Here is a 26,505-nt window from a genome sequence, read left to right as displayed (position 1 = left end):
TTCTTATTACCGCGGGAGGACACAGGGTGCTCTCCATCACCCTGCCGAGCAGGAAGACCTCTCCTGACCTTGCGGAGAAGGCTGCTGCTTTCCGCCATAACGAGGACGGGCGAGTCCAGCGGTCGGGGATGACCGAAGGGGAAAACGAGCGTGCATATTCCTAATCCTAGCAGATTAACACTGCTCTCACTTTATTTTACCGTCTTCCAGATTCTCCTCTCTACATAGATATAGGAAATGCAGATTGTTTTCAAGAAAAATGGGCCTACTGGGACGCCTGGGCGGCTCAGGAGGTTGAGCCTCTGACTTGGTTTCGGCTCAGGTCATGACCTCAGGGTGGTGAGAATGAGCCCCGTGTCGGGCTCTGTGCTCAGTGCGGAGTTTGCTTGAGATTCCCTCTCTCCCTCTGCCCCTCCCCCTCTGCTCCTCTCCTCACTCATGTGCGTGCTCTCTATAGAATAAATAAATAAATGAAATCTTCTAAAAAAGGAAAAATGGGCATATTATGTTATTTTCAAAATTTGTCACTCAACACAGAACCTTCTGTGGGTGATCATCTCACGTAGAGTCTATTTCCATTCTTCCCCTCTCTCTGTCTCAGCTCCGGGCTTAGAAAGGCTCTCGGGGGGCATCTGGGTGGTTCAGTCAGTTAAACCTCTGCCTTCGGCTCAGGTCATGATCCCAGGGTCCTGGGATCGAGTCCCGCATCGGGCTCCCTGCTCAGAGGGGAGCCTGCTTCTCCCTCTGCCTCTGCCCCACTTGTGCTCTCTCTCTCTCTCTCTCAAATAAATAAAATCTTTAAAAAAGGCCTCTCGCTACAGTTCAGATCAGGAGGCACCCCGACTAGACAGGCTACCCTCAAGGTTTTTGTTTTTATATCCCTGATAGGAGAGGCTGGACTCCAGGCTCACAGAGGCCCTCGCCCTCCCGGGCTTTGTGCTCTGCAGAAGACCATCACCCGAGCCACAGCAGAGGCTTCTGACGGAGCACGTCCGCCTTCACGTCTCCACCTCCAGGGCCTATGACAGAGCTCGGGCCGCAGTCGGCCCCGCATAAGCCTGAGGGAGTGAAGGGGTAAACGAATGCGTGAGCTAGAACACGACTTCTCTGAGGACGTTTCCATCCTTACTCTCTAGGGGTGGTACAGGCTGAACGACGGAAACACGGCCCGAGTTCCCGGGCGATAGCCACGGAGGGGTGACGTACACCAGCCACGTGAAGGAAACTGGGCATCAGGTGTACGTTTCTGGATTCTGAGGTGACCTTGAGGAAGGCTTCCGGCCCATTCCCTGGTACGTACTTCCGAGTACCACAAGAGCAGACGTGGGGCCCCGTCTGTTCAGTAGCTCTCCTGGATGGTAAGGACGGGTGGGAGCCTCCCTCACAGGGCTTCCAGGAGGCAACGCCCATGACCGCCTTGGGCTGAAGTGAGCTTGGCTCTCCGGCCGGGTCTCTCCGTTGTGCAAGTCATTCTCTGTGCTCAGGGGACACTGACTGCTGACAATCGCCCTCTGGTAAAAATGCTGAAAATTAGGGGATAAACACCTGATACCTCGTAATGGGATCTTCTCATAGAGTAAAAACCTTAAATCCCCAGGCTCCCATATCCCCCTTTGGGGTCAGGTTAATTGTATTAAGTGACTTCTTGTAATGTTCATGTTCGTAACATCTTCATTCTGCTTTTCGAAAATTAATTCATTCCTTCTGGACAGGAGATTTGCAGGCTCAGATTCTAAGAAAGGGATTATATTCAGTGCATGTGAGAGGTCCACTTACATTTGTATTTTTCCTGAAATAAGTTTGCCAGTGTTTGTTCCAGAGAGAAGGAAGTCTTAAAACACATCACAGGTATATCATTAAAACTAAGAAATATAATGTCTGTCAAGTCTCCAAATCTTAAGAGAATCTTCCTTAGGAAAATTTAAGGCTCTGTCCAGTAAATTATCTGCTACAAATACATGGGCCGGGTTGGGTGTTCCCTATCGCTGAACCATGGTAAAGGAGGTACGGGCTCCTCTAGTGGGTGTTCAGTCCAGGCTCAGTGAGACGGTCTTGTGGAAGGCAGGTCCACTGCTCCCCTGCTCAACCCACTGTGGACTCAGTGATCCCCCCCCCTTTCTGCAAGCAGGCACGTGTACAGCCGTCTGTGTACAGGCCTCGCCATCCCAGCTAGATTCTAAGCTTAGTCGAGGGAGCAGCTCTCATCACCCGAGAAACAGAACAGGGCAGGTCTCACCGCTGGGAGAGCACAGGTCCCTCTGCTCAGAGAAGGAGGCTGCAGAAAGGTCCCCAGGCTGAGCCCACTCACCCCGCAGCCTCATTTCCTACCAGTGTCTGAATGTGCCCCCCTTCGGCAGACTTTGGGGTCCTCTTCTGGCGATGCCACAGCTCTACCTGTAAGCTGCAGGTTCCACGCCCACTCACACCGCTCTGTGTCTCGGCCAAGTGCCCCCAACTGCTCACACCATTTAAACTCTCCCCCTGTCTCTAGTCGGCAAGTGTCTGAGGCAAAGACAGGGTCTTATTTTTCTTTACAGAGTTTTTTCAATTACTGATCAAATGAATGAGTAAATGAAGGATTGGGTGACATCAGCTGATTTGGAGGAGGCAGAATGGTAAGGAAAAACCCAGACTTGGGAATCCCGAGGCCTGATGAACAAACGGGTAAATCAACCTCCGTGGGTTGCCTCTTTCCACATGAGTAACGTACGAATTCTCTCAGATAGCGCTCAGGTTCTTGGCTTCTCTCATTCTACGATTCCTTGGGGACGTCTAGCCTGGTGGAAAGGACCTATGAAACTGGGTGGGTTTTACCGACTGGGGACGTATCTTGCTTATATGTGAACAGGCTCATCGCTTGTGTCTATATGCGAGGCTTGTCAACCACATATGACCATGAACAGCTCCAGATATAGGATTTCCTTTTTTTCTTTTTTTAAGTATTTTTATTTGTTTATTTTTGAGAGAGAGAGAGAGAGAGAGAGAGAGCACGAGCGCAGTGGGGGAGGGACAGAGAAGCGGGGGAGCCCGATGTGGGACTTGATTGTGACCTGAGCTGAAGGCAGATACTTGACCTAATGAGCCACCCAGGCATCCAACGTGAGACTTTTCATTCTGAATGCTTTTAAAAAATAAAAATCATGACAGAGTTTAAGAAAAACCTAAAAACAGGGAAAGTTAGTGTAAATGGACTACTCTGGGCATTTTTACTTCTTAAAACTAGTAAGATTACAGATCAGTGGATCGTGTTTTCCTTACGTAAGACAGCTGTCATCATACTGTAACTATTTTAATCTCTCTAGGCACTCAGAAGGTAAAGGACATCCACTTTAGAACAAAAGAAATCTTAGCATTTTAGTTCTTCTTCTACACCTTGAAACGAAACGATGGGCCATCACCCTGCAACCGTTCTGATCCAGTTAAATGCAAGCCCCCCGGGGCTTCACTGGGTGTCCACTCACAGGACCATGGAGAGCTCCAGGTCTATGTTCTCACGACACCACAAGTACAGACTGAGAAGTCACGGCAACAATCTGTCCTCTCGCAAGTGACCCTTGCTCAACCTACAATTCATTCACTAAAGTCACAATTGACCCCAAAGCACCCAGGGGTCTTGGAAACATCACTGAAGCTGAGCCTTGAGAACACGAGGATGCCTCTCAGGCCTGGCTTCTGCAACATCCTCGGGGTCACTGACCTCCGTCCAAGGACTTCTCCAGAAGGACCCATACGGAACTCTGTGCTGACTTCCAGGCTGCTCCCACAAACCCTGGTGATGTAAGAAGCACCATCTCTTAAAGGAATCTCAGGTCAGCCTTCAGACCATGGACACTGGGCCTTGATGAAGATGATGGATATGGAAACTTCATGGGTCTTTAACTGACTGGTGCAAGGCCAATGTTGGGTGACTCTTGAATGCGTCTCAGTCCCCAAGTGAGATTTTATGACTTATCTTCAGAAGAAAGCCTCGGACGCAGAAGGGCGAGGGGAAATGAGAACAAGAACTTCACGCAGCTTAAAAGACCACCCAATGGGAAGAGCCCACATCGTAAGTTTTGGAGAGAGACAAACCCACAGCCACTTCTCTTTTGTGATACTAACCGTGACCCCCAGATGAAGCCTAATGCCCGTTTCCTCACACGGAAAATGGAAACACCACTGGCCACAAAGCATTTCCATGACCGCTCATGTAAAATTAACTCCAGGTCAGATGTCTAGCCAAAAGAAAAGACGGGGGGAGGGGAGGGTGGAGAAGAGGCTGAGGGTGGCAAACAGCAGGGTGGAGGCAAGGAGGAGGGGGGGCCTCCTTTGGATGTCCCAGTCCACTGCGGATTTTTGTTCCTTTAAAACGCCCATGAAACCAACATGCACTGTGGGCGTGTGTCTTGCATTTGCTGTCGTAGCATCTTCTGTTGCTACCTAATGTTTGCCTTGACTTGCACCAAATCCTTTTCTGGAACAAAATGGTGTGAATTCATGTATGTTGTTCTATGTACTCACTTAGCAAGCACTTTCTGGCATTGTACTAGGTGTAGGAAACAGCCCTCCACGTAATTGAGCAAACAAAACTACGCTGATGCTTTATAAGTTAACCCTGACAACCCGCCTTACGCTCTGGATGTAAGCTACAAACACGGCTTGTATGTCCTTATGGCCCCACACCATAATCTAACCAACCAGAGTTCCAGGCACACACTTAATAACATTTATGAGGTAAAGCAAAGATGTTCTAAGGTCCTGCTTTACCCATTTACATTGTTTTCTGCCCTGCGGTCCATGTAGAACAGACTCTTGTTTCGTGTGGTGATAGAATCCTTGAGCTACTGCAGTGGGAAAGGAAAAGCTTCAAGAGATAAGTTCCTGCCCCGGAAGGAAAGTCCTGGAAAGACACATTAGCAGAGGGTGTGCTAAGGTCATGAGTAAGCAGGGAAAAGGAGCTTGCCGCATTCCGCCCTGGGGCCCCAGGTTACAGCCCCGGCTTCTGTCCAGGGTGTTCCCATGGAAACGTCCAGAAACTTAGAGCAGTCCCAGCTGGTGGCCGTAGTTTCGAACCTGAGCTCCCAAAGGAAAACTAGAGAATGAGGTCCCTTCCCAGCACGACTCACTCTCTCCTGTTCCTCATGCACACGTGGTTTTCCCAGATGCAAGTGGTTGGGAATGAGGTAAGACGAAGGGGTTCTTGTGTTTTTAAACTCTGCCCACTGCGCTGCTGGCTCAGAAAAGGGAGGAGGCAGAGAGTCTGGGCCAGCGTGACGCTGTAAGGCCAAGGAAGCCCACGGCGGAGTGAAGGAGAAGACAGGGTTGCCTGGGACCAAAGGCGGAGTGGAGACCTCTTTTTCGCTGTCGCTATGTGGGTCTTTCCCCCGGGGAACAGAGGACATCTTCGAGGGCCGCGCGTGGGATCTGGACCATGGAGGAGTGAGGCCTCCAACAGCTTCCAGCAGAACGACGGGGACATGCTAACGGGGCCATTCTTTCTGACGCCCTGAGCAGGCAAATGAGAGTGCGGATTTTATTTGCAATCCGTTTAACTTGACTTATTTGGAGGTTGTAACCCACAATTAAGTTTTAAAAACCCACCAATTTGCCTTAAGGATGAACAATCAACCTTTGGGGACCTATTTAAAAGTGAGTAGTCTCTGAGCAGGGAGCCGGCCCAGAAAACACGCCAGGAGAGACTGACGCCACTGCCATATTCACCCCTCGGGCTTCAGCCAGGAAGAGGCCGCTCAGCCCCGACTGCAGACCCGTCTCTGTCCTCCACGACCCGCGTGCATGTTCACACACAGATGGCCCAGGGGCTTGCAGACGGAGGTGGGTTTCACCTTCGAGACAACTGAATGAGAGCAGATAGAGAACACGAATTCTGAGCATTCCTCATCTCTGCTTACCACACTGTGCTGCCCAGCTGAGCACCGCACGGCGGATGGGCGGGACGGCATGGATTTGCCCATTAGAACACCTGACCTAGAGCTTACCGACCCCCAGGTAGCTAGTGTGCGTTTAGTGTGAGTCTACCAGCAAAGCGTTCGATCGGACACAAACCCCAAATCTCATCCCAGTCCTTTTCATAAAGGTGCCCGCACATTCGTCTTTCCAGGCTCACCTGCTTATATCCTCGGGGTTTGCCGTCTGCACCTCACACCTGAGACGTGGCTGAGATGCTAACAGCAAAAACAGGTCAATGACACGTGGGAGAAGCAGCCGAGCTCACGCTCCCAGTGGCTGCCCCACGGAGCCCCAGGAGGCTGCGTGGGTCTGCCAACAGACTCGTCCTCAGGGCCCTGGCATTTCTGCTGTGACCCCGGGGATGGAGGCCTGTAGGACACCAGCAGCAAGGGGCAGGGACTGCGTGTTCCACATGGAGCCAGGCTGGTCCTCAGAGCGTGCGAGAGGAGATGAAACGGCCCAGGGGACACTGCCTTGTCCTTCACTGACACTTCCAGACTTCCAGGGCCCATAAGGATTCAACCTCACAAGTGACTCCCATAGGGCCCTTGCATTTAGTAAACGTAAACTTTCCACTGAACTTTGTATAAGTTCTCAAAATCCCCAGAAGGTAATTGTGAAGAAGGTCAGACAGAACTCTTCAAGAAGCTGATTCTGCCACTCGTTAGGCAAATAACTTAACCTCTCTGATCCCCCCCTTCTCTGGTAAAACTGGTATTCACAGGAAGGACTCAGCTTTTTAAACTTTCTGAGGTTTGCTCTATTTCCCCCTTCCTTTTGGTGGGGACGGAAGCCCCGTCTAAGCACTTGGCCAGGGAGAAGTTAAAAACCCAACTCTATTGTTGGTTCCTTGCTTGGCAAAGGGTAGAGGTCCCTCAGATGTCTCTTTACTTTGGAAACAGTTCTTCGGCCTCTTTGGTTGTTTTTGTGAAAGTCTAACTAGCCCCGTGGGAGGGAGCATGGAAGCGAGGACCGCGGGCACAGGGAGACCAGTTTGCAGAACAAAGTTGCAGGCACACTCCTCGCCTGCCTTCTCTGGAAGGAGGAGCCTGGGTGGGGGCCCAAGTACACAGAGAAGACGGGCTGTGTAGAGGTCTTCGCAGCAGAGAGAAAGCCTGCGCCCAGCCACAAGCAGGAGAAGTGAGGCTGGCCCGTACATAAGGGACTTGGATCCGAAAGCCCAGAACATGCTTGGGGTCAAAAATCCCAGATTCCGACATGAATTTTCCCATGAACTTCCCCTAGTTCACCCCCTAAGACCTGAGATGAGATTCAAATGAAGACAAACTCATATCAACCATTGTAAGGCACCAGACATTAGAAAGCTCTGCCCCAGTACCCAGAACATTGTCCCTCTGAAAGATGCTGAGCTCGCAAAGAGAGCACAGGACGCCGGTTACGCGGCGTGCCCAAGCCCTGAAACCTTTCAGACATGAGCAGGAGACGCACGCCAAGTTTGAAGGCAATGCTGATTGGCTTCCAATCCCTCTGCCCCAACTCCAGGCCAGTCAGCACCCGGGGGCCGTGGACGTGAACTCAGAGATCCTGTGACCGAAGCAAGAGCAGCAAAGCAAGGCCATGTGGCCTTGGGAAGCCTTCCTTGGCAAGAAACAAGGGGAAGCTGACCAGACATTCTCTGCCTCACTCTTATAGCTTCAGAAGCAGCTGGTGTGTTGCTCATTTCTGGGTCCATCTTCTGGGGCGCACTGCACTTCTCTTCCCTCACCCTTCACAAGAGCCGCTGACCGCACCGAGCAGCTTTGTGTCTGTGCATCTGGGAGAACAGAGCAGTGGACGTGTCTGCACAGGGAACAGAGAGCATGCAAATGAGAGGCAACCATGACCTGGGGACAGGGTGGGCCACCCCAAGAGGATGGGGGTCAGCCCGGGAAGAGATCCAGAAGCACAAGGCAAAACACAGAAGAGGCCCCCGGGCTTTCCACAGCAGGGGCTCGTGCTTATGCTTCACTGACCCCACGTGACTGAAGATTTGCAGATCGCTGGGCCATGTAGACACGACGCCGTCCGTGCCCTCCGTGGGTGGCTCTGAGCGATGAGCTGAAGCGCTCGGTGTGGAGAACTCGGAGATGCGCTGGTGCACTTGGCACGTAGGCAGTAAACGGCGAGTATGAACATGATGTCTGGACGGGCAAGCTTGGTATGGGGGCTCTTGTCAGCATCTAGTAGGTTCTCCCCAATTAAAGCAGGAGAAGAGAGTCAGATATATTTATCATTATAAATGTACGTGTAATTCCTTAAAATGCCAGGATTTATGACGAATAAACCTGGCGAGTCTTCCGTCAACCGGAAAGCAGCTACTCCGAGAGCTTTTCCCCAAATACCCAGTTTGCTCAACCACCGAGTCATTTCTTTGGCTGAGTGACATCTCTGGAGACTTTATCACAAGCCAGACACTCTGGTCCACGAGAGAAACGGCACAGTCACTGCGTGCCCTGAAGGCCCTGAGAAGCTTCCATCAAGGGCAAGACAAGAGAAGAAAGAGAAGAAAACAAACACCTGAACGCACAGTTAGGTGCGCCAGGCGTGCAGGACGGACGGGTCATAGGGGCTTAGACTCGGTTATGCGAGAGAGCAAGAGATTCATTTTGGATTAATTAAGAAGATGACCCATGTTTGAGAAGATGTCAATGATAATTAATTAGCCTCTGGCAGGCTGACATGGTTAAGGACTTTGTGGGATAATTTAATTGAAACAATAAATGATAATGTCGGGGCTGTGTGAGGGCCGTGCACTCGAGGATGCAGAGTCTCTAATTAATGGAACTTCTGGATTTCCTTTAAAAAGAACGTTCTAGAAAGAGCCTGCAGAGGACTTGTACCCATGGGCTCAACAGAGGCAGTAACCGAGACTGAGGTAGCTTTCCAGGCTCCCTTAACGTGAACTCAAGTAAAAGCAAATAAGACTCTGGGCTCTGGTCTGTGGCTGCCCGTCCGGGCAGTGCTATCGCCCTGCACTTGATACAAACTTGGAAAGAACACCTCTCCAGCACTGCCCGAGTCTCAAGCCATACCCTGCTCATCTGCACCCCGTGTAGGCAAAGAGGGGCGAAGGGCAGAGGGTATCCTCAGGATAAGTCCTTAAAAGCCTAGGAGCCCTGAAACCACCATAGGGCATCCAGAAAAAATGTCCATCACACTCACTGCAGAGGAAAAACAACAGGTGACTCTTGCTTGAGATCCCTTTCTCAGGAAAACAAAATATACGCATGCGTGTGTATAATACATACTTATTTCTTAGATCCCAAAATGGGGGTGGGGAGCCTGTCCTCTCATAATGCAAACATACAAATGGAGTTGGATTTCGCTCCTGGCAAGGGTCGGCACCATGTTCCACAATGGCAAGGGCGTCCTTAAATTTCCCGGGAGACAGCATGTACTTGCCCGAGCGGAGGGCCCTCTCTCTGCTGGAGCAGCGGCGGCCCAGCCGAGCCTGCAGGGATGTGACTCCCAGCCATGAACTGAGTGGCGGGGACCGCAGAGCCCAGCGACACTGACGGGCCTTAAGAGCCTGCTGCAATCTTTTCTTCTCCGGCCACTGCCACTAAATGCTACCGACTTTCCACAGAAAACTCCAACAGGAAACGCCCAAGGGACCTTAAGCAGGTAACAGTTTCAGCTCCAATACTAGAAATGTGGAAGACGCATTAAGAAGGGGACGGAGCCAAGCAGACAGGTGGCGGGTCCAACAGCCTCCGCTGGAGCCCATGGGAGCTACGGCACGGACAGGCTTTATTGCCTTTAAATTATCTGAGACGTAACTGCCCTGCTAATACCAGACCACTGGGGTTCTCTTCTCCTGAGGAAAAGTGGAATCTTGAAAACCACTACAAAAGAGAGAGAAGACATTGGTTGTTTACACAAACGCGTACTAGAATTTCATCTCGTCATTTCTTGCGGACTGGAATACAGTGAACGATGTTCTTCGACAGTGTTTTATGCAATGACTTCAAATGATGCCGCTGCTATCTCGACCTCACTGAGACGCTGAAGAATGTCTCTGGTCTCTGAGACTTGTCCTTCCTGGGCATCTCCCTGGAGTTACTGCTGGCCGGTGGGGCGGCCTACACCGATGACCTCTCAGGGCCTTTCTCCCTCTCCACAATTCGATGACTTCCTAGTTTTGATTGAAAAAATGTGGCTTTCACAAAGCAGAAGAAATACCCAAACCATTTTATACTTGAATTCCTCTTCTATCCAACCCCATGAGCTTTCCAAAAAAAAAAAAAAAAAAAAAAAAATCCATCTGTGTTTTCCAAATAACAAAGGAGAAGAGGAAAAAGCAAATATGGAAATCAAGTTGCTTTGAGCCCTGTGCTCTCTCTCAAATTTTACCTTCTAAAACATATACTTTTCTGGTATCAACCAGCCAGCTGATATTTTCCTACATTCAAAGGAAGCAATTTTCTTCAATTTTATAGTCTCTACTATGGCGTCGGAGAGACGCAGAGGACTCTCTGCTCACACGCGGCTGGATGGATGGAAATGAGCGTAAACAGAGACTCCGGGGCCAGCCACGGTGGTCTTCTGCCACATTCAGACTGAAGCTGAACGGCCCCAGGGAGGAGGACAGAGTGGGCTGAGGAGCCCCTCCTGGAGCTGCTGGCAGACACGGGAGCCCGTCCGCCCCGGGCGTGCTTGTGTCCCGAAGATAGCGGCCGGGAACAGCGGGTTCCCTGAAGGGCGCAGGTGGCCTTGGCTTTGCTCACAGCACAGGGCATGAGCTCACCGGACCATCTGCGAGCTTCAGTCCAGACTGCCTTCCTAAAAGGCAAACCTGCAAAAGCAAATCTGTGTATCCAAGTCTGTGTGGCCTCGGACAGCTTGTGTGGAGGGACGACTCCACGGATCTGGAGAAGACCGTTTCTGGTGTTTACACGTGCAGGGAGGGGATAGCAAAAGCTGCTTCTAGACAAATAATACACCCTCTTTCTCTGGCATGAGTCCAAGACAGGGTGAGTAAGAGGGTATCTGCTGGCAGAGGGACTACGTGGCCACTGGGCAATTTCCCACTGACGCATTCTCTACCTGACATCACACAACAGGTAGGCTGCTTCTCCTAAGTCACTTCCCCTGTGCCTTCCCTGGTGTTGCACCTCTGGGCTCTCCTCCCACCTCCTCTGGACTTCGGTTCCCCTCCCCACCCACTGTGAGATTTCAGCAGCTCCTCAGTGACGCACACTTTCCACATTTCTCCAAGCGGCTCTGACCACTCACCCAGCTTCCTGCTGGGTCCTCAATATGTAAAGAGCATTTCCACTTAGTTTTCTCCAGTCGGCTTCTGCTCTGAACTTGTCATCTAACCATAGAAACCAATGCCCCGTTAGTGCAGTGGCCATTCCAGTTAATCAGGCTTCAAACCTCCATGTCCTACCTGGCTGTCCTTCCCCCCATCTCCCCATTTCTACTCAGCTGCACATCCTATCATCCATCATTCATGACGGCTTTTTATAGGGGCCACTCCACTCCTACTCACACGCTAACCTTCTAGCAACTGAAGATGAGCCAAATTAAGGTACATTTATGTAATGAGATCCTATTCAGATATTAAGATGATAATGGAAATACATATTTAATACATGGAAAGATGTTTATGATCTATGTTATAAACTTCCCCCCCTGAATGCACTTAGTATTATCCTACATATTACATTACCTGAAAAGACAAGTATAAAAATTTAATAGTGGCTATTTCTAGTCAGTAGAGTTAGAGGTGAGTTTTAGTATCTCCTGAAGTTGTGTTCAACTCCACTTTGTTTTCTGACTTACTACAGCGAATACGTAATACATGTATCATACAAAGATTCCTCTCCTGGCTCGCTTTTGCTCCTGGGTGCCAGGCAGCCTCATGCCGCCAAGCCTTTGCAGTTGCTGTTCCATGCTGCCTGTAATGCTTTCCCTGCAGGAAGCTAATCTGTATGATTCTCACATCCAGGGCTCTGTTTAAAAGCCCTTCACTGGACCATGCTGTGTAAAAGGGCATGTTCCTATGTCTCCTTATCTTTAACACTAGGTTGTTCAAGCCTTAAATGAGAAAGTGTAGAAGGTGACCAGATGGCTTCAGACTAGGCACTCCACCAGGTCATAAACACACGGGAATCCTACCTCTGTGCAGTTCACACTGAGAAGGAAAAACGGGTCCTGAATAAATAATTATACTTAATGCATGTAAAAAAGGTCACATCCAGGATTCAAGGGAGCCTAACATAGAAGGCTGAGCCAGTATAGAAAAACCTGCTTGTGGAGCAAGAATGAGGGCTGATCCTAAAGAAAAGGACCACTTGCGGGGGGGGGGTGGGAGTGGGAGAGATGGGACACAGAGAGGAGGGGGCGTGTGAGGCAGAAGGAGCCTCCTACGCACAAACCACCTTAGGGAAGAAAGAACGTGGACGCCTGAATCCATCAAAAGAAGCTCAAGTCAGCTCAGAGTAAGGGAAAGCTGGAGAGACTCAAAGGTCACTTAGGTGTCTCCTGGCACCAGCGCCTTTATCAGAGGAGCCACTGGAAAATTCTGCTCCCAGTCCTGCCTGTCGCACGCCTGTCTCTGGTGCAGATCCTTCTGAGTGGACAGCTGCCACATCCGCCTGTGGCCTGGCATCATGAACCCGGAAGTCTGGCCGAGTGTGGGTGGGTGGGCAGGCGCTAAGCATGCTGGGTGGGGCTGTAGGCGTCTGCGATGGAGCAGATACGAGGAACAAGAGACTGAGCAGAGCAAAGGAGCCTCCAAGCTTTCTAGCCTGTTCTGCCAGAAGAATGGATGTCCATGAAGGGGACTGGGAGAAGCAGTGGCGAGGGCAGGTGTTATTCTTTTGGTTTTTGCTTTGTGTGTGTTGGGGGGCGTGTTGATCAAGAACTCGGATTTGGAGCTTTTAAGCTTAAGGTTGTGAGGTCTATGAGACAGCTAAGAATTCTGGGAAAATGCAGCGTGGAAACCCAAATTTAGGAGTCGTCTGTAGATGGAGGATACTTAACATCATGAAACTCGATGAAACCCTGAGGGAGGAAGGCAGATATTCAGTGGGAGGGACCAGGGGCTGAGCCCTGGGACCCACCACCCTGAAAGGTCAAGGAGAAGAGCAAGAAGCAGTAGGAGAGCCTGAGAAGAAGCCCCCCCCACCCCCACCCCACCCGATGTCAAAATAGAGCCCAGGGAGTATAATGACCTATAGGTCAGGGGGAAGTTTCACCCAGGTGAAGGGAGCAACCAGTTGACAGGTAAATTAAGATGAGGTCGGAGAAGTGACCGTGCAAGGCAGCTACCTGGAGGTCAGCGATGACCACATGGAGGCGTGTCAGTGAAACTGGGGTGAGAGCCTGACCCCCTCACATCATGGAATCCCAGCACAGCACCTCAAGGGATCCACGAGGCTGAGAAGTGCAGTGTGGTTACCGGAAAAGATGGAAGGGTTCCTTCCACTGAGCCAGTGTGTGGAGACACGGCACTGGGGCCAGTTTGAGGGAGTGTGGACCTCCTTCTCTGTAGGGGGTGCTCAGTGAGTCATTGTCCTGAGGTACAGACCTCATCTGGTTGCAACCAGTCTGTGAGGGCAGAGTATGAAGGTTGTTACACCAATCATTTTCAGGAAAGATTAGATTAGATTAGAACAAGTCTCTAGATTAGAATGAATGGGTGAGGAGAAATTTAGCCCAATAGGTTACTCCTGATACAGTGTATCATGTTCTAGACTATTAACTCCAATATTAAACCGAAGATACACTTGGTATCTTTAGTGGTTAATGTGCAATAAAAATAATATTAATATTAGTAATATTATATAATAATAATAATACTAATACCAAATCATGTCTCTTTCTCCATGGGGAATTACTCCACTTTCTTTATCACTTAGGTATTCTGTTAGCTTGACATCATGGGGATAAGGGAAGCTAAAATAGAGAATTTAAGGGATGACAATAATTCTGAAATATTCGCAATCTATAGTTTTGGGTAAGACACACTACGTAGCTAGTGAGGTTGTGAAAGAAACTGGCTGGATACCAGAATCCTGGGTTCTATCCAATGTAGCACAGCTTATAAAGACCAAAGAGACGTAGGTTCAAGTCCAAATCTTGCTACTTACTAACTGTGATATTGGTCAAGTTATTTGAACAGCATAAGTCTCAGTTTCCTCATCTGTAAAATGGGAATAATGGTGGTGGTGAGAATTAAATTATTTAATAGGTACAAAGAACTTATCCTAGAACATAAGATACAGGAAACCCCCAGCAGGTTACAATGATGGTGGTGATGTGATGGTGATGATGGTGATGCTGGTGATGGTGATGGTGGTGGTGGTGGTGGTGGTGACGGTGATGATGGTGATGATGATGGTAATGGTGATGATGGTGGTGGTGGTGACGGTGATGATGATGGTGATGCTGGTGATGGTGATGGTGGTGGTGACGGTGATGATGGTGATTGATGGTGATGCTGATAATGCTGGTGATGGTGGTGATCATGGTGATCATGGTGATGGTAATGACGGTGGTGGTGGTAAATGATGATGATGGTTGTGATGATGGTAGTATTGATGATGCGATATGATGCGACAATGATGTGATGTGATGTTGATGGTGGTGGTAATGACGGTGATAATGGTGATGGTGATGATGATGGTGGTGGCAATGATCATGATGGTGATGATGATGTTGATGATGACGATGAAGAAGAGAGTAGGAACAGACAGAGGAGTAAGGAAGAAGAGGAGGAGAAAGGAGACTCATGGTGATAGAAGGCATGGCAGATGGTCATGATGGAGGTGACTCCCAAGGCTACCAGTAAGAAACACTTCCCTGGGCCCAGCACTGTATCGTTTGCCGGCTGCACTGTGGGGCACACAATAAACACTAACTGAAAAAGCAATGCTCTGATAATTTCTAAAGCACACCCAGCTCCCCATCTTTCGATAATCCTCTGACTGTGGGAAACCTTCCCTGGATCTTCACATTTAGACTTGTGATATTAAAGAAATGAATGAATTCTTTATGGTATTTGTGGAAAATCACTTACAAGCACTCAATTAACCAGTGCAAAGCCACTTCATCCATTTCAAGCTATTACATTTTAGGGAGAGAAAGGGATTGATCAGGAAGAAGAATGCATGAGAGAACAGTGGGAGGACAGCTAAGAGGAGTGTTGGGAGAAAAACAACCAGGTTCCCTTCCCCTCTGGGTGGAGCCTAGTCTTTGGAGAAACTTGACTACCAGTTACTTTGTAGCAAAATGTCACATTGTATGTCTACATTTGCAAAGGGATAGTCCTTCTTAGAAAGCTCCCGGGCACTGAAGGTACTTACTTCGTTTAGAATTGCAGGTTGTCCTCATGAGTAGAATTAACCTGCCGAACAGGCAGGCGCGGCATTTTCTGCCGGGCAGGAGGCCATTTCTCAATTGCTCGTATTAACTCCCAGCTTTGTGGATAAAGAAATTTGGGCTTGTTTCCCCTGGCCAGAGAGCCAGCCCGCCTCTGGCCCAGCTCCACTCCTCTGCAGCATGAAGTCGATCATGAGATACAAGCTCCTTACGACCAACACAGTTCCAGCAGAAACTTACCAGTGCTTTGTGACTCCAGATCTCTGTTTATTTTACATTTTATTTTTTGCTTATGGAATGCTGACTTAGACCCAGTCTGCCACTATGGACATTCTAACAGACATAGGAATGTTATTTTAGCACTTCATGAGTCTTTTCAGGGCTTCCTTGGACTCGCTCTGACCCCCGTAGCTATGGTTCAGTGTTCCTTGTGTCCAATTTGTTTTATCCCTAGATTCTGCCACTCGACCAGGTTTCCTCCCCTCCCCCTCCCTTCTCTCCTCTCTTTTTCTCTCTGCGTTCTTTTCTTCACGAAGGTTTAGACGGACTAACGTTCTAACCTTACACTCCCCAGGGGTCTATTCTCTGCTTTCTCTAATTAGTAAACCCAGCACCTCTTAAAGACTGGGCTTTATACAGCATCTTCGAAATGTCTGGTCACTCATGGTTAGCTCTGTTTCTAGAATATGACTTCGCAATCTTTAAGAAGAGGCTAATCACCTTTCATTCCCAAGACTGAGCCCAGAGTATACTCTTGGTACTTTCCTCCTGCCTATGCAAGGGGTTAACACAAACTGAGAGCAGGTGTTAAGTCTCCCTCAACACGAAAGGTAACATCACTTCCTCCATCAAACAAAAGACCTTGGCTCTCTCCGTGTCCTGGATTTCTGTGCACCACGCACCCCCCAACAGCTGTCCCCAGCACACGGATCCTATTTCTCCCTAATTCCTTTGTATAAAGTACATTCCTTCAGAGATCCATCTTCTCTCATTTTTATTTTTTATTTTTTTATTTTTTATTTATTTATTTTTTTTAAAGATTTTTTTTTTAAATTTATTTGACAGATCACAAGTAGGCAGAGAGGCAGAAAGGAGGAGGCAGGCTCCCTGCTGAGCAGAGAGCCCGATGTGGGACTCGATCCCAGGACCCTGGGATCATGACCTGAGCCGAAGGCAGAGGCTTTAACCACTGAGCCACCCAGGCGCCCCTCTCTCATTTTTAAATAAGTGAATATAAGAACCAGAAATGAATACTGAGGCCACAGTTGAGCACAAAAGAGAAGCCACTGCCCTAGTAGGAGACGAACGGCAAAACGTCATTGCTATTTGGTGTTTGAGAGTTTGTGAAGCATGAGCTGCATTTCAGAAGGAAGAAAATACAAAAACACAGTCACCCAACAAGACAGTCGTGGGAAGACACTAAATGGGAAGTCAGGAGACAGGCTTCCAACTACATGTGCACCACCAGCAAGCTGTGTGGCCTCAAAAATATCACGTAACCTCTCTGGGCCTCATTTATTATGAAAGTCAGGATTTGAACTAGACCTCCAGCATTCCACAATAAAGGTTCTCTGACCTGGGGATTCCTTTTCAAGGGCATCCCACATTCATGGAGCTAATAGGAGAGGTGCACTGGCCGAACTACCTAGCGGAGAGGCACCAAAGCCTGCAGAGGAGGGCATGCATTCAATCACACCTTTTCTCCCATGACCACACCTGAGAATTAGTTCAACTACAAGTGGATGATATGGATTATGTCCTAGACCAAAAAAAATACATCATGAACATACTGCCTTTGGCCTTCAACCCTGTTTTGTTTTGTTTTAAAAATCCCCCCAAACCAGAAAAGTAGATTATATCCAGACTAAAGTGCAAGAGGAAAATAAATTTATCCTCAAATGTGCACCAGGCTCGAGTTTCATTCATTTGATGGCTTTTGAGAAGAAGCCTTGGAGGTCCTTTTGGCCCCTCTATGCAGCGGGGAGTGAAAGCCAGGGCCGTACAAAAGGGAAGAAAGAACAGGGAGAGGGAGGGAAGCTCAGCTGTGTCTCTGCCTGGTCCTGTTGCTTAGCAACGGCTCACATCTCTGTCTGAGAAATAATGATTTGGGGAGGTGACACTGAGAGCCCATTTCTCACTAAGGAACAGCCCCATTTTACCAGATCCATATTTTCTTAGAATGATAATAAGGTGATTATCGCAGCAAGAGCTCTGGGCATCCACTTCCACAGCCGAAGAGAGAACATGAGAGGCAACAGGCCAAACCCAAACTGTGGAAGAGTGGCTTCCCATGCGCATGCAGGTCTCCGGACTTACCACTTATCCACTTAGCCTCGGGGTCGTGAATTTTGAAATCATCGCTGAAAAGATCTTCCACTGTGACCTTCTTCTTTTGAGACAGACTGTTATCTTCCGCTAGAAAAGAACACGGTCAATAGTTAAATCTTTTCTTTTGGGATAAAAGAGAGGACCATAAAACACTGGGGTCGCCATTCAGAAATGGTACCCATGGTGAAGTACACACTTCCTCTACATAACATAAGGCTGAACAAAAGCCATGATTTTTGCTTTCAATTAAAATATCAAAAACTGTGGTGAGGGGATCATGGCCCAGTAAAATGGTATCCGTTCTCCCCCTCTACTTAAACACATACGTGAGTGTATTTCTTCGGAACAGAGGTAAACATTTCAAGACTGATTTATGAACAACAAGGTGGAAATGGGCAAGAAAGCAAACACAGTGGATGTCCAGACTGGATCCCCATGGTGTGATGTAGTCAATCACTCATGGCGCATCTAGTCCACAGGCCAACTCTCAGCAGCACGTTGGATGCTGGGGATGGAACGGTGAGTGACGGTCCCATAGGTACCGACTCTCCATATGCCTCACTCGTCCCTGGCTCTCTCTAGGCTGGGAATCAGTTCCTGTTCAAATAGAATCACACCTCACGTGTCTGTGTGCCAACGACCAGGTTCCCATCTGGCATCATCTCCATCAGCCCCCCTGGGAGAAAGCACCTGGGGTGAGCCTCGAAGGTACCAATCTCACATCCATCCGAAGAGGAGATGTTTAGTTAATGGCACCGAGGGTGAGCCTGTAGAAACTTGACCATGTCTGTTCTATTTCCCAAGGTGGAAGCTTCTGGGGTTTTAGCTAACAGAGTAAACATGCAAGGGTGGTACGTCAGACAGCTCTCACTTTTGCTATATATCCATAACATTATTCACTATTTCTGACGCACGTCGTCCTTCTAGAACAGAAGATGGTAGCTGTCAGGGCACCTCTCTTGAAGACTCGGGGTCCTCATTTCATCAGCTCTGTGCTGGGCTGCTGGGCGGGGATCTCCTCGGTGCTAATCAAGGTGTGTAGGTCTGTGTGCAGCCTACGTGACGGGGTTTCAGATCCGTGTTGTTTTTACATTTTGATGTTTGGTCGTTACGCCTGTTGCTCATTCAGTGTCTGCCTGTGGAGCCAGCTTCCAGTTCTTGGTCTCAGAGAACTTGCCCTCCACAGGACCCTTTGTCTCTTTTAATTTTCTGTTTCAAAATCTATGGCAGGTGGGGAAGACAATGAGCATTTTTGCTGGATGGCGCAATAACATAAATAAGCACTCTGGGAGCTCCTTGTAGGATTCCCGTGCACGGATTTTATTACATCTCCCATATGGTTTCTTTCTTTTGGCCCCTCTGGATGTTATCGACTATTGAAGTTGTCGGAAGGGTCACGTGTTACCGTGTGCATTGACTGATTTCTTGAATATCAAAAAGGATTAATGTGTGGAAAAGTCTTTTGAAAATTACAGAGCGATACCTTTCAAAGTGACCTTCTGGTTAGACCTGACTGTGGGGGGCTCTCCCAGGAGCTACACAAAATCTGTCAAGCCAAACCAATTCCCCCGTAGGACCTTTCCACCTGCAGCTTTCCATCCCCAGGAAAATGCACACAGAGCTTCAGACATGTTGCGTGTCAGTGTGGAAAACACACAGTAAATGAACATTTGAAAGATAACTACACATCGATGTAGTGCAGTTATACTGTGATCGAGTAATTAAGAAATCTATTGGCAACTAGTTGAAAAATAAGTCCTAGAGATCGAATAGACAATATAACGATCACAGACAACAATGCTGTATTATAAATGTCAAATTCGCTAAGAGATTAGATCTTAATTATTCCCACTAAAAAAGGAAATGAGAATTATGTGACCCGATAAAGGCATTAGCTAACCCCCCAAAAGCAATCATCCTGATATATATAAATATATGAAATCAGCATGTTGTACATTCAAACTTACACAATGGCATGTGTCAAATATATTTCAATAAAAATAAGATAAATAAAATAAAACAAGAACAGAGTATAAACATTTCTGAGCACTCCTCAGCATAAGATCAGAAAATAAACAGTTCTATTAAAACGTAAATTTTATCTGAGTAAACTTCACTATTCAAGGAAGATTCTAGCTCACTTCTTGAGCTATCCATGCATGTAATGAGAAAAGAGTGTAAGCTTGCCATTTCAACAAACTTTGGGTAAAAGATGAAAAAGGTAATTTATTCACTTTCTGAAAATCTCTTTACAAACAACTGTTCTGGTAATGTAAAAACGTCTTTAAAAAAAAACCTATTACATTGTTTTTTAAAACTATTTTAAAAAAACACATGACTTTCAAATACGGACAGTTTGTGGTGGAGGCATTATGATATATGCTGCAAAGAGCGGTCTTCAAGCCAGGACACTTGACTGTCAACAATCAGCTGTCTCCTCAAGATGCTCACATTGGCCTCTCTGGGCCTCAGTGACTTGTTCCCATATTAAATTGCTATCTAACGAAATCACTGATTTGTACTTCGATGCATTTCACAAATCCTTTGAGGTGGTGACAAGCATGCGTGACCGCTGTGCTCCGGGAACCCTTCTGGGCCCTGAGAATCCAGCTGAAGACCCTTGAGCTCAGGGAGCAGGGGAGCCAAATGGAAAGCATGATTGTGTTGCAACAGCGTCCGTCCGGACCGAGAGCGGCAGGGCGGGCGGTGACTGGGAAGAAAGAAGTGGGGGAATCGTGGAAAGAACTCCCCGAGGAAAGGTCCTGCTAGCCAAGGTAAAAGAGATACAAGAAGAACATTCCAGCTAGAAGGAATGCAAGAACAGGAAGGCGTCAGCAGACACAGCATTCTCAGGAAATTGTGAGTTTTGGTGTTGGGGTGGGAGAAAGTGTGAGTGGGAAAGGTCCAGAGATGAAGGAAGAGCCTCTCATTACGTTGGATGTTCTGGAATTTCATTAAAAAACATCCACTTGTGGGTGTCTGGCTGGCTCAGGGCAGTGCCCGACTCTCGATCTCAGCTCAGGTCTTGAACTCAGGGTCCTGAGTTCAAGCTCTGAGTTGGGCTCCATGCTGGGTGTGGAGCCTGCTTTAAAAAAAGAAAAAAAAGACAATGCCCACTTGCGGCTTTTCTTTAAAAATTATGCTTACCAGCCAGTAACACTGTCAGTCCCCATCTCAGGAACATTGGCAGCAATGATCTCCTTCAGTACTGCTCGTCCTGCACTCGACTCCCCCCTTCCAGGGAGCAGGCGGACCTGCTGGGTCCAAGCTCCACAGGGCTGGCTTTTCCTTTCATGTTATCCACATTTTTTTTTAAAGATTTTATTTATTTATTTCACAGAGAGAGATCACAAGTAGGCAGAGAGGCAGGCAGAGAGAGAGACAGAGGAGGAAGCCGGTTCTCCACTGAGCAGAGAGCCCGGTGCGGAACTCGATCCCAGGACCCTGAGATCATGACCTGAGCCAAAGGCAGAGGCTTAACCCACTGAGCCACCCAGGCGCCCCTGTTTTCCACATTTTTATATCTTTGGGGGCATTTGCATGGTTTCTTCAGTTTGATTTTCCACTGTATCAATTTTTTAGCATTACCTAGATAGCTCTTTCATCCTGCTACTGAATTTAAAATTTTCAAGTAATTATATTTTAATTTCTAAAACTCCTAATTAACTCCTTTTCAGGATAATCTACTCCTATAGCTATAAGCTCCGTTATCACATTGATAATTTTTTAAAACCTAAAATGTCATTTTCTGCTTTCCCTACTGATTTATATTTCTTTGGATTTAAGTGCTTATGTGTACTAAGGTGGTGTTCTCATTTTTAGGGGACAGTTCCTGCAGGTTCTTGTGACTCTTAGCTGTAAGCGTCTTCCCTGCACGTGTCCTGGGTCATGAGAGACTCCTGTTGGTGTGGCCGGGAGCAATGTCCTGGGCACTTGGAAGCTGGGTCTCATGCTGCCATTTGGGCTGGAGCCCTTTGCCTGACGTGGTGATGGGGATTCAAGATCCTCTGAACATGAACCCAATTTTAAGGCAGGGGGCACCTGTCCAGTCCCTAGTCCCTCATGGACACCAAGATCCTAGACCTTGCCGTTGGGTCTGACTCGTCTCTGCTCCTGGAGGCTGGCAGGAGTCTGGCTGTACTTGTCGCCATAAGCTTCAGCCTGACCCTTCTTTCACGGACACCATTCTGTCCCACATAGATAAAAGACTCCGGCTTGTTTTTGAGCACAGCTATGTTTTTCCTCTTTATTTTCTCTCACTTCTACGTGCTTGAAATCAGAAGGGAAAGATTTCTGGGCTCCGTGGGCCATCTTAAACCGGAAGTCACCTTGAACCGAAGTCGACCAGAACCGGAAGGGAACCCACCCGTGGAGAGACAGAAGTGCCCAGTGGCTTTCCCAGTTTGGCTTCCATCCTGAAGGTAATCGGGAGACGACCGCGACGTCGCGTCCCCTTCAGCCCGACACCGGGATAAGCACAGAGCGCTCGTCACCGCGGCACCCTGGTCTGCTCACCCTGGTCCCGAGCGAGGCGGCTCTCCCCGAGTAGGTCGGGATACGGTGCAGACTGCTCACGCCCGTCCGGATGCTTGTTCCACAGTCACGTTATTAAGGGGCGCAGTGACTGGGAACGGTCTGGAATGTTCCCTGGAGATTTTTACAGTGAGAAATAAATCCCACCACCGTAGGACGGATTAACGTGAAGCGTAACCTCCTGAGGATTTCCGTCCCTGCAGGTGGAGGTTAGCCCCCGACAAGCCCCATTCAGTAACGACGAAACCTACCCAGATCACTTCTGCTTGTGCTGGCACCGGGCATAAGCGACAACTCCAGAAATGCCATCTTGGAGGACGCGGACAGTTTTAACGTCCAATCCTATCAGAACGAGGAGGAAGGCAAGCCTGAGCTACTGCGGGGGTGCAGGGCTTCTCTAAGACAGGTGGGATGTCTGTCAAGGTGGCATTAGCCCCATTCGCAGGGAAATCGGCCGTTGGCACTGCCCACAGAATCAGCTTGTGTGCAACCTAACCCCAAAGTGGGATGCTAATTTAATTCCAGAATACTGAAGATACCCCGCCCGTAATGCTCATAAGGGTCCCGATAGAACACTGTGCTCTCCAGGTTAAAAAAATACATATATGTAAATAAAGAAAAAGGTTTAAAAAACATTTTTATGGACACTTTTCTGTAATGAGAAAAAGTTATCCTCTGAGATCGACAAGGAGCACACACAGCAGGGGCCCACAGCCGGTGTTCACCTGCTGCGCGTGATGGAGCCGGGGCCAAGAAGAAGGATTTTCAAACTCCGAGGAGACACCACGTGGTGTGCGGGTGGGATCGAGCTTCACAGGAGGCAGATCCCAGCCCAGGTTCAGAGCAGAAACACTCTGGCGTTTAGAGTAAGTCACGGGGAACATATTTGTATGTTGTTTCTATAGACGTTGCCAATACTTGTTGGCTTCCATGCAAACAGAGGAACATATGGAAATCAAAGAAACTGTTTTTTAAAAGATTGATTGATTGGAGAGAGAGAGAGCATGAGGAGGAAGGGCAGAGGAAGAAGGAGACAGAAACTCAAGCATACTCCACGCTGAGCACAGAGCCTGACACGGGTTTGATCTCACAACCCTGAGATCATGACCTGAATTGAAATCAAGAGTCAGACGCTCAACAGACTGTGCCACCCAGGAGCACAGAAACTGCCCATTTTGCAAAATCTGAACCGTTAATTCATGACATCCAGTGATACAGCTTTTGCTTAAGCTCAGATCACAGGTGCTTGGACCATTACTGATGAACCTAACACAGACAGCCATTGAGTCCAAGGAAAAAACTGAAAACACAGGAAGCGTTTCCCTTCTCTCGGAGCATGTTAGTGGCGTGAGTGCTCTGTGTGGATGCTGGAATCAATACTTTCCCATTAGAGCTGCTGCTGCTGCTGTTGTTTTAAAGACGTACAATCAGCGCTCTCTGTTGTAGATGAGACTCGAATGTCCTCTGTGGATTCTTACTTCTCATAATGGAAGAATAAAGTCAGTCCTGCTTCACTGCCAACAACTCAGGAACAATAGAATTTAAGCTGGGTAATGTACTTACAGGTCATGAAACGGAGCACCCCCAGAGTCTTACAAGTCGTTCTGGTGACTTCGATGATGGCATTTGGGACTTCTGAGCAGATGAAATTTCGGACTCTAAGTTAATGCTGCAATAGCTTAGGACTTGTGGGGACCAGGACGGAGAGAATGTATGGTGTACGTGGGATGCATGTGAACCTTTAAGGACTGAGGGTCAGACTGTGTATGCAGAATAGTGCCCCCCAACGGTGACCTTGAGGACAGGTGTTGTGGACTGAATTGCACACTTCTCCCGTTGATATGGGGAAGCCCCAACCCTCAATGCAACTATACTTGTAGATAGAGCCCTAAAGAAGGTAATTAAAGTTAGACGGGATCATAAAAGTGGGGCTCTATCCCAACAGAACCGGTGTCCTTGTAAGGTAAGAGGAAGAGATACTCTCTCTCCGTGCATGCAGGAAAAAAAGCAATGCAAGATACAGCGAGAAAAAGCCGTCTGCAATCCAGAAAAAGAGGTCTCGCTGGAAACCAATCCTGCTGGCACTTGATCTTGGGCTTAAAGACTCGAGAACGATGAGAAAATACATTTATGTTGTTTAACCACTCAGTGTGGCTATTTTATCATGCCCGCCCGAGCCCACTAACACAACTGGTGTTTTCAAAATTTCAAATTCCAACTCTTTGTTGCTAGTCCATTAAACACGGTATTTGCATATTGATCTGGTATCCTGCAACCTTTCTGAACTTACCCCTGTGTTTGATGAGCACATTCTACATCGGCATTCATTTTGTTCTCAGTAAGGACGGTGCTACGTGTTCATTTCAAGTAGAAATAATCCATTAAGACTGCTAAGAAAACAGGTTTGAGTCAAGGTCCAAGTAGCAATAAACTAGATTGTAGCTACTAATGGATTTGAAGAAATGAGAGTCTGCCTGGCCCGAATGCCTCAAGACAAATGGTGAATGTTTTAAATGAGTTTTCCATTTTTCAATCAACTTATTATTTGGTGGGAGATTTTGTTCAAGTGAGAAAAGAGGCTGCAAATATTATCCAAAGCTGTGAGGAAGGACGGGAGGTGTTGGGCCATCTGGGGGCGGGGGGGATGCTCCCCAGATTAGCCGGGGAGGGTCAAGACACAGCACATAAGGTCGGAGGGCCCAGAAATACAGACATAAAGACATTTTCACTTAAAGTCATGAAAGAAATCTATAAAGGACTTCCAAATAACATCAAAGGTTTCATAACAGAGTGAAGAAAGGAAGCGGGAGGAAGTCTTTGGTGGGAATAGTCTGTGAATATTGCTACATGCTACAAGAATCCCGGGAAGAGCAGAGAAGAACTAACATCAGCATCAGTGAGAGGCAATGAATGATACGCAGAGGCGGGTTGTAGAACTGGTGGCCTAAAAGAAAAGTACTATTATTATTTGGATTGGGGTGGTTTATTTAATAGCTTTCTCACTACTTTTCTTTCTGTTTATACCTACTCCCTGGGAGATCATCAGTAAAGTCATGTTCTGATCGTAGCCCAAGCTCACACCCGAATCTAGCATCTGAGCTGGTGTGTGTCTTCCGGAGGCCCAACACCACGGTCAGCTAATTTGACCTTCCCTGCTGACACCACGGTTTGTTACGTGGACAAAGGTGTGTGGTGCTCCCGACAGAGAAATCGGGGCTGCTAGGGGCGGCTCATCAAGCCCCAAGTGCCCACATCCTAGCAGCAAGGAGCATAGGCCCATTTTAAGGGAGATTCCATTTCAGGAATCGTCATCGCCTGTGACACAAAATGTACATTTTTTTTTTACTTGAATTTTATTGGCCCTGTTGATTGATCTGCATTTGATTTGGCTCTTTCTGTTTGTTTTCTATGAATTTTAAGTGGAATTTATATCTGTCTCATACATGTAAGTAAAATCATAAAAATAAATTAAGTCAAGGCAGGGGATGGGGCGTATCCTTTCCTCTTCAGATTCTAAAAACACCCCAACAGATACCTTAATGGGAACACCCTGCAGTTCCTTCTCCAGGCAGAGATGACAAAGAACCAAATGGTGAAGCTGCGAGTCCTCCTCCAGAGAGGTGGGGAGGCCGGGATGGCCTCTCCTGTGAGCAGGTGGGGGGGTGGGGGGCGGAGAGTGCAGCACACCTCTCTCTCTCTCTCTCTCTCTCTCCTTCTCTCTCTCTCGCTCGCTCGATCTTACCGCCCACAGCGCCTGCCTGTAACTTACAGCCACTGCAGGACCGGCGAAGGCATTGATTTCCCTTTGTCTTACTTTCCCGCGGCAGCCGCCACAATTCGTCACCAATGTACTGCCTCCAAACAGCAGAGGGGGCGCTGCAGGGGAGCAACTCTTCGCCTCTGCGGCAGCCCTGGGTGCGCCTTGCCTCGGGGCCACGTCACTACCATCCCTGCCTCCCTGGTCACGTTGCCTTCTCCCCTCTGCCTGTGTCAGATCCCTCTCTGCCTCCCTCTTATAAAGATACACATGGTTGCCTTTAGGACTCAGGGATAAAGCAGGAACCCCTCCCCCCATCTCAGATGCTTCATTCCAACTCCGCAACAACCCCTGTTTGCCATATAAGGTGACCTTCCCTGGTGACACTCCCAGGCCAGGTTCCCAGGTTCCAGGGATTAGAACATGGAACTCTGGGGAGTCATCCTCTCACCCAGCAGATCCCTCAAGACCTTTTCTCCATCCCCCACTAACCCACTACCTTAGGAGGCATCCTCTGAAAGCACGATGATCATACATTTACTGAATTTTTTAAAAAGATGAAAAAGAATCTGGGTAAGGATAAAGGAAGGGAGAAAAAGATCAATAAA

General features: G+C 48.2%; 1 protein-coding gene across 1 annotated transcript in view; it reads right to left on the bottom strand.

Annotated features, from left to right (window-relative positions):
* LOC111154410 (dipeptidyl peptidase like 6) overlaps positions 1–26,505 on the bottom strand; it is a 663,711-nt gene that overhangs the window by 298,772 nt on the left and 338,434 nt on the right. Inside the window, exon 3 of the mRNA XM_022513977.1 lies at positions 17,596–17,694. Within this exon, the coding sequence (XP_022369685.1) occupies positions 17,596–17,694 (99 nt within the window). The remainder of the gene's footprint in view (positions 1–17,595; positions 17,695–26,505) is intronic.

Source organism: Enhydra lutris, unplaced genomic scaffold, assembly GCF_002288905.1.
Source record: "Enhydra lutris kenyoni isolate GAN:26980312 unplaced genomic scaffold, ASM228890v2 scaffoldscaffold37, whole genome shotgun sequence".
In the NCBI taxonomy this organism is placed as follows: Eukaryota; Metazoa; Chordata; class Mammalia; order Carnivora; family Mustelidae; genus Enhydra; species Enhydra lutris.
This window is presented reverse-complemented; position numbering and strand designations above follow the sequence as displayed.